This window comes from Adiantum capillus-veneris, chromosome 13 (assembly GCF_014529385.1).
Source record: "Adiantum capillus-veneris isolate H3 chromosome 13, ASM1452938v2, whole genome shotgun sequence".
NCBI lineage: Eukaryota > Viridiplantae > Streptophyta > Polypodiopsida > Polypodiales > Pteridaceae > Adiantum > Adiantum capillus-veneris.
In genome coordinates, this window is record NC_140943.1 from 23,700,536 (window position 1) to 23,714,261 (window position 13,726).

The 13,726-nt window shown below is 47.1% G+C and overlaps 1 protein-coding gene across 1 annotated transcript in view; it reads right to left on the reverse strand.

Annotated features, from left to right (window-relative positions):
- Positions 1-4,106: 4,106 nt before the first annotated feature.
- Positions 4,107-13,726, reverse strand: part of ATP3 (gamma subunit of Mt ATP synthase) — a 47,111-nt gene continuing 37,491 nt past the window's right edge. Inside the window, exons 8-9 of the mRNA XM_086526512.1 lie at positions 4,737-4,858; positions 4,107-4,641 (exon numbers count right to left, since the gene is read on the reverse strand). Of these exons, the coding sequence (XP_086382638.1) occupies positions 4,566-4,641; positions 4,737-4,858 (198 nt within the window). The 3' untranslated portion in view covers positions 4,107-4,565. The remainder of the gene's footprint in view (positions 4,642-4,736; positions 4,859-13,726) is intronic.

Sequence of the window (13,726 nt, forward strand, 5' to 3'; positions counted from 1 at the left end):
ACGTAATGGATAGAGGAATTCCTCTCTTCTATTGCTCGTATCCTTGCTTTGGCGAATTGGAGAAGGGTGCGTGAATGGAACTTGAGAGTAAAGGAAGGCCAACTATCAAGTCGCCCCAATCTCTGGATTGGGGATCTCACAATCTTCCTCCTTAACCGTTCCCTTGACATCTGTCTCCGCATTGCCTTCCTCCCTAGCATCCCTCTAACTTTCACCGCGGATGTGTTTATTGACGAGACGTCTGGACGGGCTTCTAGAGAATCTCGAGCACTACATTCTCAGGCACTATTCTTTTACTTTGTAGACTTGGACTTGCCATCCCAAGTGGCCCACTTTGGAGCCTCTTTGACCTAAAAAGCCGTATATACCATACATTTCCACTGGCCTTTGCTTACCCAGGTCCTCCATACCCGCTTATACCATTTTTCCAACACCTATATGCACCCATAGCATGGCTTGGCACCATCTCTAGCTTTGGCCAACTTTGCATGTACAAACTTGCATGCCAAAGTTTTCCATTTGAAATAGCCTTACGATCCACAACTACATTTGCAATTCTGCCCACACTTGTCATACAAAGTGAGCTTATATAGCCCACGACATAAAATGCCTGATGCAAAAATCTCATCACCAAAGTTGAGATCATGAATTGTACAACTTTCATCCACAAATTTCACAATAAGACCAACTCTAGCAAGTGCAGATACAGACAAAAGGTTCTTCTTGATCCCATGTACATAAAGTGCATCAACAAGTGTAAAAGAGTTGCCATTGGCAGCAATCAGCACAATCTTTCTAGCTCCCTTGAACGGATAAGAGGCATTGTTGGCACAAGTGACTGAATTCCCACGAGGCACATCCTCCAGAGGTATAAACAATTCACGATGAGAGGTAATGTGCTTTGTAGAATCACTGTCAAAATACCACACATGAGCATCTAAACCAACTAACATATATGCATCATGGACATAAGGATCGTAAGTGCACTCTATACTAAAAGCCAATCTTGCATCAACATCAGCATCACAACCTCCTTTCACAGAAGACTCAACAATAGCTGCAGTTGTAGTGGAACTAGCCTCCTTCTTCTTAGCCTCTTTTGCCTACAATTCACGAAGTAAAATTTTTCTTATATTACGTGCGTTCACCAAAACGGATTTTAATTACCCCTCTTGTACACATGTATTTGTAAAATTACAAGAAATTAAAATCCCTTCTGTTGAACACTCGTGCTATGTTACATATACTTTAGTGAACTCCCCGAGCTTTTGCCTTCAACTTAGGACACTGCTAGATCAAGTAATCATTAGCTTTACAATAATGGCAAGACATCTTCTTTTTTGTCCTTCTCATCAAAATTCCCAAATGAATTGCTACCAACAAAAGCATTAGAAACAAGTGATTTACCACTCACAGAAGAACCATGAGAAGTGGCTACATTGTTGTTAGCATATTTTCTTTGAGCAATAATAAAGGCATGTTCAACTGCACAATGTTTAGCCCTGTTTTTTCTAGAAAGTGACACTTGCAGCAGCAATGTGCATAATGCATCAAACTTGACCACTCCTAGATTTCCTCAAGTCATAAGTCTCCAAGTACTAGAAAAAGTCTAGTAAGAATCTGGCAAAGCATCAAGAACAATCTGCACAAGGGGAACTGTGAGAAATGACTTCGCCTACAGAAATAAGTTGCTCATCAATATCCTTGACACCAGCAAGGAAAGTGTCCATCTCATCTTCCGCATGCATAATCTTCGACTCCAACTCTATACGCAGCAATGCAATTTCAGTCTCATTGCAACTTGCATAAAGACCAATTAGAATATCCCAGGACAACATGCATCTCTTCCCGCTCAACCACTCCTCTACATGATCTCTCTTCTCGTGAGCCCTTTCATGTGCTTGGTATTTCTCCTCTTCCTCCTAGGCCTTTTAATGCTTTGCAAAATGCGAAGAAGCTCTGTAGTATATACTTAGCATGTAAGAGGCATCTCCATCCACATGAGTTTGCATCCATTGGATTTGGCACTATGACATCTTTTATGTTCACCTTGTATAGTTTGTAACTGCCACGTAGCTAGCCATAAGCATGCCATAATCATTTTATGCATCTGCAAACATACAAATTTGTTGTTCAACCATAACAATCACTGCATGCAGACCTAATCCCCCATAAAACTAATTTCAAAATCTGAATACTCATAGCTTTAATTCTGTACGGGTTCCTCAAATTGAGTTGAGAGTCCATACCACTGGCTTGTTAAACTCAATGCATATGAGGCTCTAGTGATTGTTGCTCTTGTATGGAAAAGTAATTGTTGTGACTTGTAGCATAGGGTACATGTGTCATGAGGGGTATTCTTCATTAGATGAAAAGCATAAACATTTTTGGATGTAAGATATATATTTTGAATGACTTTGTTGAGGAGGTTGGCTCTTGATCAAACTGAATGACTTTGTTAAGGAAGTTGGCTCTTGATCAAACTACAAACAGCTAATGGAAATTATTCTCCATTTCATCCAACAACTAAGTATGCTAAAGCTAGAGAATGTGACTTACTTTAAGCATATATACACAATAGAATCTCTTATTTGTGCATCTAGATCTTGCAATATATTAATATCGATAAAATCAATTGCTAGTCTCCTTGACCCATTTGCTAGTGATCTATTTGTTAGCATTCCATCTTTCATTGATGATAAGATTTCATTTTCTACAAGTTACTATGTCGTAGCTTTTCTTCTCTGCTCCTACAACAACTGCGACCTTTTCTTTCTTTTATTGGACTCCTCTGCATGCAGTTTTTCTATTCATCTCTGACTCTGGTGTTCACAACATGGGTGACTTGTACAATTTTACATGTGATTGTGGCATGCTAGAGGTTCGAGAAAAATCACCCTCATTTTCTTCTCTATGAATTCATTAGGCAAAAGTAGTTTATCATACCTCACCTTAATCTCTTCAATGTCTTCTCACAGTTTGATCTGACAAGCCGCCAAAAGGGCAGCTTTGCTACGTATAGCTCAATGCACTTGTGGGACTTCATGATCTAAATAGCTTTACGCTTCTTTGCATCTTCCTCATCCTTGGGACCTTCAAAATCTTCATTGGCTTTCAAGGTCTCTTTTTCTTGCTGGCCGACCTTACCCCTACTTTAGTAGTTAAACCTAGTCCTTTGTTTGCCTTCCTTGCAATCGCCTGGGTGCTTTCCATTCTCCGGAAACATCAACCAATAACCCTCTCTCTCTCTCTCTCTCTCTCTCTCTCTCTCTCTCTCTGAATGTCTCTCGGAGTAGTATTACAACGCACGAGGGAGCTTGTAGAATGAGGAATATTTCCCAAATAGAGGCTATCTGTGTCTACCATTGACAACAATCCAGAATTAGTACAAAGGTGTCCAGGAATTTCTGAAATTTAAAGGGTTCGGGAAAGTTTACAAGTTTTACAGCATTTTGGTTGTTATATGACCATTATAGGCTACTTCTTCCTGAGGCATAGAGCTCAGCATATCACAACAGAGCCAAAACCTGCAGCTCAATCACTTGACAAAGCACAATTTAAAGCCCTACTCTCATTCACACTACTGACAGATTGTTTACATTGTCCACCAATTTCCCTGAACTCGGTTCGAACTTTATCAAAGCTAAATCATTACCCTCACCTGTAAAACTTGATGGAAGAGAGAGAGAGAGAGAGAGAGAGAGAGAGAGAGAGAGAGAGAGCTTGCTTTATTAGCGTCATCTAGAGGCCAAACTAGGCCTATGAGACCGAACAGTGTGTACATGTGTGTTCTCTAGGTATCCCCAAAAAAGAAAAAAAGGAAACAGTAATGAATCTGGCATGCCACACAACAAAATAGAGCGACATGGGGTGTATGTGTGTGAGGGATGAGGGAGATGGAGTTCTAACTGCAATGGATGTGAAACTATTTGCGCAGGGTGGTATAACCATGATATGAAAATGACTACAAGCTCCATCCAGTACCAGACTGAGGGTGTAGTGAGAGAGAGAGAGAGAGAGAGAGAGAGAGAGAGCACTGTTTTCAAAATATTGCACGCATACATAATCCATCCACCTCACTATTCTACAACCATATAAAACTCATGAGCAGCTAAACAGAGATTACCACACTGAAAGAAAATAAAGGTATTATAGCTCAGCAGAGCCAGAAGTAGGAGAAACATCAACAGAATTCATGATTGTATGGAACAAAGAGGTAACCCTTCACTAGAAATCAGAGGGTAACTATCAAAAATTGGCAAGAGGTCTACCAGAAACCTACCAGAAACATGAGGCATTCTTGCGCCCTCTACTGGACAAATGGAAAACTTTACTAGCCCAGTCAAATATTATTTGATGAAGCAACAAGCAGACCACTGAGAATCTCTGTAAAACAACCCCTCCATTATTTTGGGCAGCGAGGAGTGCGTGTAGTCTTATCTACGACTCACCAAAGTGAAGCGTACTGAACACACCTTTCTGTCCATTCTGCCTTCAAAGCCCAGGAATTTACAAACATCAAAGGTACAACACAAACTGCATTGTAAAAACCTGCAGAGGCTTGTTTAAGATGCAGCCTCCAGAGCTGCAGCACCTGATATAATCTCAATAAGCTCAGTTGTGATGGAGGCCTGTCGAGATCTGCAGTCGTCATAAAATCAAAGAATCAAACAACAAAAAGGATAGTACAATAATGTAAAATTAAAAATTCGTGAAGGGAAGTCGAAAACAGGAACCTGTTGTATTTCTGGGTAAGCTTTTCCAACATCTCAGAAGCATTCCTCGTAGAACTGTCCATTGCGGACATTCGAGCACCTTGCTCACTGCAAGCATTCTCCAAGGAAGCACTGAAAAGCATCTGCATAATATGAAAAGATAGTGCAAGAAAGATGTTATCAAACAAAGGCATGCAGATCACATCTGTATAAAACTCACGCAACACATGGATGCCAAAACTACAAAGCTACTAGGTCATCTAAATATTGATGACACAAACAGTACTCTTTCATGCGAAAATAGCCATATATCTGTGAAGACAGTAGAAACTTCCTCTCGGAAGTACATCCCAAAATGACTAGTGTGGCATCGTTCATGAAAAATGTGGCCTATGCTTGAAGATCTTGGCAATATGCAACGGTCATCGATTAAGTGCTTTGAATGTTCTAATCATTTCAGCACTACTTGGTGTTATCTTCCCTAGTATAACTATCAGCAAGATGAAAGATGCCTTTCAGTTGAGGACTTCTCACACAGTAAGCAGGAAAAACCTTACTATCTTGGGTGTGGGATTTTATTCAAGTGCAAGAAACATGTAAAACAGATCTGAAGGTAATCAAGCATCACTTCATCAAATAGCATTACAGATTTTTTTGTGCACATGTTTTCTCATTTATGGCCCGCAGCATATGTAATTTTAAACCCTCAAAGAGCTTGACTCGGCAAAGATATATATCTACATAAATCCAGGAAAAGCCCACGGTCACCTTATGGAAATCTGAACATGGAATTTCCTGGTAGTCCTTAACACTACCCATCATGCTTAATATTGACTCACCAAAAAAGACATGCTTCTACCTTAAATTGCATAGAATGCTGACTTGACGAAGCGTGAAACAACGTTTGCACTTATCAATCCATCCTGTATGACACTGTTTACTGGCATAGCAACTTCTGCAGGTAGGTTGAGAATGCCCATCTTGTACTAATTCTGAGATGGTCTTTAGGGTTAGGGCTCTTGTTTCACGAGGCTAAAGAAGCTTACTAGTGACAGAAATTTAAGATTTTAACTGTAGAAAGTGGTTCCTAGCCCATATAAATACCTAGATATGAATCCAGGATAAGTTCAGATTCACCTCTAAAGGAAAGTGTAAGGTGTAGACTCACAGTAGTTGAAACCGGAGAAATGGGGTTTGAAGGCCTCCAAAAGTGTATAAGAATTCAATCTAAAAGGGATATGTGGTCTAGCTTGAACAAAGCTTGAGGATTGTCATTATCCATGCACAGACCTTGTAAGGAAGAGTGGTGGGTCAAGAGGAAAGTAGTGGTTGGTAAAGAACTAAAAGAAAAAAGGTCCAGACGTGGTTAAAGTACCAAAAGGAGACCTACAACAATAATTTTAAAAATCTCATGATAGAGAGCCGATCTCTAAAGATTGCTCATGTTCTGAACCAAAAACAAAAAGATCTACAACTTTTGCATTAAACACTTTTCAAATAGAGGAGCAAATGTTGGTGAAAAATGTGAATTACTCCCGCCTAGGAGGCTAATCAAAACCTACAAAAGATCAAGGCTTCTTCCCTTCAAAAGGCTCACTCTTTTTTTTTCCGAGAAAAAGATCCTTCTATTAGTTAATGAAACTGCCCACAGGGCTACAACCACCTTTACTAGAGAGGGCTACAACAATCATAAGGGGGAGAATCCCAATAAAAAAACAAGATATGTACAATGAGGCTAAATCAAGAGATGGGAGGAGGGAAAAGCCACACACCAAGGGCGCCAAAGTCGAAGGAAAGCCTCTCTACACTCCCGCATGTGGTTGGAGCTGCTCTGGAGTCTCTCGAAGTGTCCTCTGAGAGTATGGACCAGCTCTAGCCAAAGATCTCGAACATTCTCTGCTGGTGGTACAGGGCAAGCCTCATAGATGTGTGAGTAGCGGGCCCGCCAAATGAACCAGAGTATCAGGCCACAGATGAGCTCCCAACACTCCTCTCTCTCATTGCACCACTCCTGTAGAGTAAGCTCTGTAGAAGGCTGGGGTGTAGGTCGACCCCCCTGCATCACTATCATCTTGCTGGTGGAGGACAGCTCAAACTGAAGCACCGGACCCGTGAGAGTGGACCAAGCAGCTGCCCCCCAAGTGTACTGTTGTGCTGTGGAAAGAGCTGGCATCAGCCGAAGGACACGAAGCCAAATCTGTTGTGCCGAAGGACAATCCCAAAGACAATGGTGCTGACTCTCCACAGGATGGTCACAAGTTGCGCATGCTGCCGAGAGACCGCTATGTACAAGCCAGCTCCCAACTGCTGTAGCCCGATGTGCAACCAGCCACTGGAACAAGGTGACTCGCCGCGGCTATCTGGAGTCCCACAACCTCGCCCAAAAAGCTGACAAGAACTCAGCTGTGAGACCCTCCTCCTGCCAATGAGGTGCTGCAGTAGGACGAGCCTCTCTCCGTGCTGCAAGTATGAACAGTGTACTGAAATAAAGGGACACCTGGATGGTCGGCTGAGGAGAAATGGTCCCTCCAAAACCACTCTCCAGGATCCCACTGCACTTGTGCAAGTGGACAACACTCCCAAGCCCACAGCCTCCAGTGGCCAGTCTCAACAGCTGCTGGGTCCGGATCTATGACACAAGTCCTCCCACAGATGCCCACAACACGGATCCTTTGAAAACAGCACTCTGCCACCTATGGGGCCTCTACTGAAACATGGTGTAAACAACCCTCACCCTGTAGCTCGAAAAACAGGGAGGCGACACTCTCCGAGCAAGTCCGAACTACGATGAGAACCTCCAGTCGCGTGAAGGCTCACATCCATCTCGGCACTGCAGACTCGAGAGGCGTGAGCCACTCATCTGGTACCCCTGACACATGCTCTGCACCCCTCATGCCCTAAAGCTGGATGCTTTGAAGCTCCTCTAACAAGCCTACGTGCTGGACCCTCTGCCATGGGACCCCAAGAAACACGAGGCCTACTACCAACCAAGTGGCCTCTCTGAGTGCTAACCATGGGGTTCCAAACCAGGGGCTGTCTCAGGCGCTCCTCCGTGCAAGAGCTGATGCTGCTCTAGGCCTCTCCGCAGCTGCTCCCTGGAACGGAGTAGACTCACAGCAAAACGGTCCTCCAGTCTCGTGCTCAGGCCAACTCTACACATCTCTGTGAAAATCCATCTGGTCGAAGGTCGCCAGGGGCCTCCAGCTTGAGGCACTCTAGCACTAAGCCGCTGAAGCAAAAACTACTTCCAGGCTCCTCCCCTGGAAGTAATCCTCAGACAACGAACTTCCCAAGAAGGGCTCGACTCTGTTGTGCTTGGTCTATGATCCCCAACCCTCCCTAAGAACAAGGAAGAGTGATGACCTACCAGGCCACTTTGGCCTGGGCTATCTGGGTGTCACGTCTTGACCAAAGAAAGTTCCTGATCAGCCTCTCTACCTCGCTGATGCACGAGCTCGAAAAGATCTAACAAGAAGTGATGTACCACATAGTAGCCAACGACACCTGGTTGGCCACTACAACGCTGCTTGCCAGAGAAAGTCGTGCGGAGCTCCAATGTAACAACTTCCTCCTGATGGATAGGAGGAGGGGAGCAATCTGCTGCTCCGGAGACAAGTCCAAGCCAACCTGATAGCCCAAGTAACAAACTGCAGTCCCTGGGAGAATCCATCTGAAACCCTCACCCAGCAGCCAATCAGGCGTAGGAGCACTACCAACGGAGAAAGCCGCTGTCTTTCTCTAGTTGATCAGTGCGCCTGATGCACAACAAAAGGTCTCAAGAGCTGCTCACACCTGTGAAGGTTGGCCTCTTGGCCCTCCAAGTACAAGGCTGAGTCATCAGCAAACTCAGCATCTAGTAGCTCATCTCCTCGAATAGGGAGCGCTAAGCCACGTAGGTCAACCTGCTGTGAAACCAAAAACTTGCTCATCGCCTCAGCATAGAGCAGAAAGAGGAAGGGGGCAAGAGGGCAGCCCTGTCTGACCGAACGTGTGAGTATGAAACGATCTCCTCTACCACCTGACAAAAGTACCTGACTGTATGCCCGTCTATAGAGAGCCGACACACCTCTGATCCAGGCATCTGCGAAGCCCATCCTGCATAGAGTGCCCTCCAAAAAGTCCCAGTCAACTCTATCGTAGGCCTTCTCAAAATTGAGAAGAAGTATCACCAGATCATCACCACGGAGGCCCACGACGGCAAACACCTCCCAGAAAGTAAAGATGTTGTCAAGGATACTACACTCCTTGACAAAACATGTCTGTGTCCCATGTATGATGCTCTCTAGAAGTGGCTGAATCCTCAAACTCAAAGCCTTGGCAAGAATTTTGTACGTTGAGTTGAGGATGGTGATGGGCCACCACTGTCGAATCTCATCCAAAGAGCCACCCTCCTTGGGAATGAGGTAGATCATGCCCTCACTCATGCTGTCAAGCATCTCTCCTATGTGTAGGATGTACTGAAAAGCGCTGCAGAAATATGAGCCAAGCACGTCCCATTACTCTAAGAAAAAGTTGGGAGTCAGACCATCCTCCCCTAGACAGCTACCACGGGGAAGTTCTTTGAGGGCCGCATGAAGCTCCTCTAATTGTAGAGGCAGCTCAAGACTCTAGCGCATCTCCTCAGTCACAAGACAAGGCATCTATGCCCACACCTGCTCTTTGCATGCATCCTGACGCTCTGACTGAGGCTTTGTTTGACAGCAAGTCACGGTAAAAGCCTATGGCAACTGCACGCATGTCCTCTGGCTCTAAAGCAACTGACCCTCAGGCCTCCTCAACTGGCTGACCCTGGCATGCGCCTGTCAGGGCCCCATCGTCTCAAAGAAAGCCCCTGTCACTCTGTCACCCACCTGGGTCCACTAAGATGCCAGACGGTGAAAAGCAAACTCCTGGCGCCTCTCCTTTGTGCTGGCAAGCCTGCTGTAACTGCTCCTCCAACCAAGGACTGTCTGGATGCTGCTCCTGCATCCTCTATAGGGAAGCAACACCTCGTCAGAGATGCTGCTGCTCCTCTCTCGCTGCAGCCAGGAGGGCCGTAGACTCCTGGAGAAATAGCCGACTAAGCTGAGCAAGTCCAGAGGCCACTTCTGACAGCAGGAGAGTCCAGCAAGTCTAAGCCCTCTGTCCAAAGAGCCACCACTCGCTCTCTGAGCACAGAGCCAACAAGACCCTCTCAGGGATGCGAACCATCATGCTCGCCCTCCTATGTCTATTTGTCACTGTGAGGATCATTGGTGCATGGTCCGAAAAAGAAGTCCCAGGTAGAATGCAAACTGACCCACCCAAGTCACAGAAGTGGTCAATAGTGTAGAAGCGATCTATCAGAGATAGATTCACCCGTCCCACTCTACATTCCGAATGAGAGAAGGCCAAGCTGTCAGGTGGCCTCACAAAGCTAGAATGCTGCCACACATCTGAAACCCGCAGAGTCATACATAACCTCTCCGAAGCTGCCAACTCAACTCCATGCACAGTAGTATGGCTACCTCCAATCTTGTCAGAGGAGTCCTCCAACATGTTGAAGTCACCCCCAATGCACCATTGCTCTGCCTGCGGCGGCAGAGACTCTACAATGTGAGCCCAAAACTCTGCACGTGCACTCGCCACATTGGGCGCGTAGATGTTCAGGAAGCCCATGAGGCAACCCTGAACCTGCATAGTAATCCACTAAGCCCTGCCTGGCACAATAATCCCTCTGTCCACAATGGCCTACTGCAAAGAATCCGCAATAGTCATACATACCCCACCCTGGATGCCTCTAGGTCCAAATGCAGCTCACCAAAACGTCTCATAGCGACCATGCAAAATCTGACCACACCGTCGAATGCGGCTCTCACAAAGATGATGCTTCTGTAGCATAAGAATGTCAATCTCACCACCCACAAGGCATCTCTGAAGCTCCTGACGCAGCCGACCCCTCTGACGCCGAAACTGGGGCCCTCCTAATTTTGTTTTGTTTTGTTTTCGGAGTCGGGTGGGGCAAGCCTGGCCACTCCCCTTAACCACCATAAAAGTGGACAAGAAGAACGACCAGGACTGTGCCCCGAGAAACAGAAGGCAGACGCTTTTGTCACTAGTTTCCTCTAGACTCGGGAGACCAGAATTATCTACACTCTTAGGGCGATGACTTTCCCTTGAGAGACCCATTTTGATGGACGTGACAACGACCAAGTACCTCTTTTCAGATGCCCATGTACTCCGGGACTTGCTTCGGTCTTCCCTTCGGAGTTGCCTCCTCCAGGTAACTTATCGCTCACCTCAATAAACTGCCTTTGAAACCTGACGGTTTTCCCCTAGGAAATGCCATACCCGCTTGGAAGGGCGTCGGCTCACAGGTGGCGTCCGCTGAGGCTGGTAATGTCTCCCATTGTGCATTTCCCAACCCCTTTTAGGTGAAGTTGACCCCCCGGGGGGGAATGGCACTTGGATGCTCTCGTAGCTCATTTGGCTTCGCTTGGGGAGAATTACGTCATTTCCCCCGGAAGGGATCGGATTCAAATAACGGCATACGAAGGGGAGCATTATCTCCCCATCCGCCTATGCAGAGCACCTAAGTACCGGGGTACAACTTCATCGAGGAACTTCGCCACAGGCACGTGCCCTACAGTTCCGTCCCTCGAGTGCGGATCACGGCGTACCCAGAAGGGCAGCCGCTTCCCGCGAGCCTCCCCACCAAGGAGGATAACGGTCCTTTCTTCAGGGTCCAACGAAGGGTCGAGAGCGTTGAAGGTGGAGTTGAATTGGTCTAGCCACCTCCCCCTAGAATCATCTACCGCCGGACACCTCACCAGCAAATGCGAAAGCGAACGACCCTCTAACTGGGAGCACAACGTGCAAATGCTGTGTCCGCACATATAACTATCAGCCAGTTTGAGCCCCATCTACTCTCGCGAGAGCCAGCATTCTCTCCTCCTTCCTAGTGACTACAGTGCTCCTATTGAGCTACAGCAGGTATCCACGTGTTTGTTCATAGCCGGCCTCCTTATAAGGCTCCAACGCCAGGCACAAATGCCTCTCGTCCCACTTGTCCCATGCGTGGTAGCATACTGAGCTGAAGTCAACCGCTGGGATATATTTATTCATCCAATTCTCGGTTCTTGTCGTCCAAGTCCACTTCTTGAACGGTTGGTTCTTAGGCTTCTTGTTTACCAAGGAGCCTATCCAAGTAGATGAAACCGAGCGGTACTTATCAAAAGCCCGTGCTCGTTGTCCCCCACAAAAGGCAAGTACGGGTGGTATGTTAAACTCGTGATGGAGAGTTGCCGTCCCTACAAAGGTTGACCTTGCTCCCTTTTCGAGTAACATTCGCATCCCGGTGGCGACAAGGCGCTGCAGAGAGTGAAGGACACGCTGGTCGTGGGCCCCCATAATTTCCGCGCCATAACAAATCACTGGATACACGCACGCCTTAAAAACAGTCAGTCGAGACCAAATAGGGATGGCTCGGTTCGCCAGTAGGTGTTGACATGCGAAGAGACTTTTCCTCCCCTTGTCCGCTCGCTCTTTAACGATACGTTCAATGGAAAAGGTCGAGTCAACGTCGATGCCAAGATATCTGTACGTTTCACCTACTTGAACCATCTCACCACCCAAAGTAAAGATCCTCATAGAGAGGTCTTGTAGGTCGCCGTGGAACACCGTGACCATGCATTTGTCAATTCCAAAGGTCATCCTAATCCCTGCACATTCCATGAGATGATCCTCATGAAGTCGGTGAGCTTCAGAAATCTGATCACACCGTCGAATGCGGCTCTCACAAAGATGATGCTTCTGTAGCATAAGAATGTCAATCTCACCACCCACAAGGCATCTCTGAAGCTCCTGACGCAGCCGACCCCTCTGACACCGAAACTGGGGCCCTCCTAATCCCTGCACATTCCATGAGATGATCCTCATGGAGTCGGTGAGCGAAAACAGATGCTGCCGCAACAGCCAACCTCACTATCTTTGAGGCCGGTTTGGATGGGGAGTAATCCGCATCCGAACGACCTCTAGACAAGCGCAAAAGAAGTGACTATCCGGCCCAGGCCCAAGCCGAGCGTGCAGTCCGAAGGGCTACTTCCTATGTCCAAGAATCCTCATGCACATATACATAACAAGAAGGGCTCTGAGTGTCTGCAAACAAATGCACCACAATGTGCTTGCAACCCGCTGCATCCGGAGGCGTCAGGCTGAACTTGGCAAGAGGCCAAAGTGTCTGCACCAGATCTGTCACCCCTAAGTCCCCCGTGTGGTGAGAGAACTCAGTAGCCTGAAGCTGGAGCCAGTCAAGGACTGTGTGCTGGGTCCACTCTGTGAGATCCCTACCACACAGCGGCAAGGAGGAACCCACCGATGTGTCCAAAGCCTCACTGCCTCTAGCTGCAAGAAAGAGGACGTGGACTCGAAAGCTAGTCTCCTCCAGGTCGGAAGAAGTCACCCAAAAACCGAGTGAAGCTGTAGTCGAAGAAGTCCCAGCATCTGCGAATGTCGAAGCTAGTCAAACCTCTAGGGACTGCTACAGAAGGAGAAGTATGGACCAAAAAGGCGGCCTCAGGTGGGGTTGTCCCTCTCGAGCCACATGGCTCGTAGCGAAAGCACTACCAAGAGAACCCCTCGCAGCAGCAGCATGTCCAGTACCTTGTGTATGAGGAGGAGTGGAGCAGGAGTCGGGAGATGAGGCTGTATGTCTCATCGGGATTTGAGAAGGTGCGAGATGGGGGGGGGGGGGGGGCGTTTGAGGGAGGAGAAGCTAGTGGTGGAGGAACTGAAGTGGACAAGGCCTCCTTGGGCGGGTCTTGCTGAAGGGGGTCAAAACGGTTCCTAGTCGAAACCCAGTGCTGCTGAGCTGCAGAAGGTCGGCCACCAGAGGGAGCAGTGGGGCGAGCCCACCCCTGCCGACGGCGGCCAGGAAACTGCTGCCAACCGTCAGCTATCTGATCGCTGGTCTCAGTCAAGGTACCAGCCTGTGTGTCCTGTGTGTCTGGCTGTCGGGCTTGCTCAGTCTTGGGAGGCTGCGCATGCACTGTGGG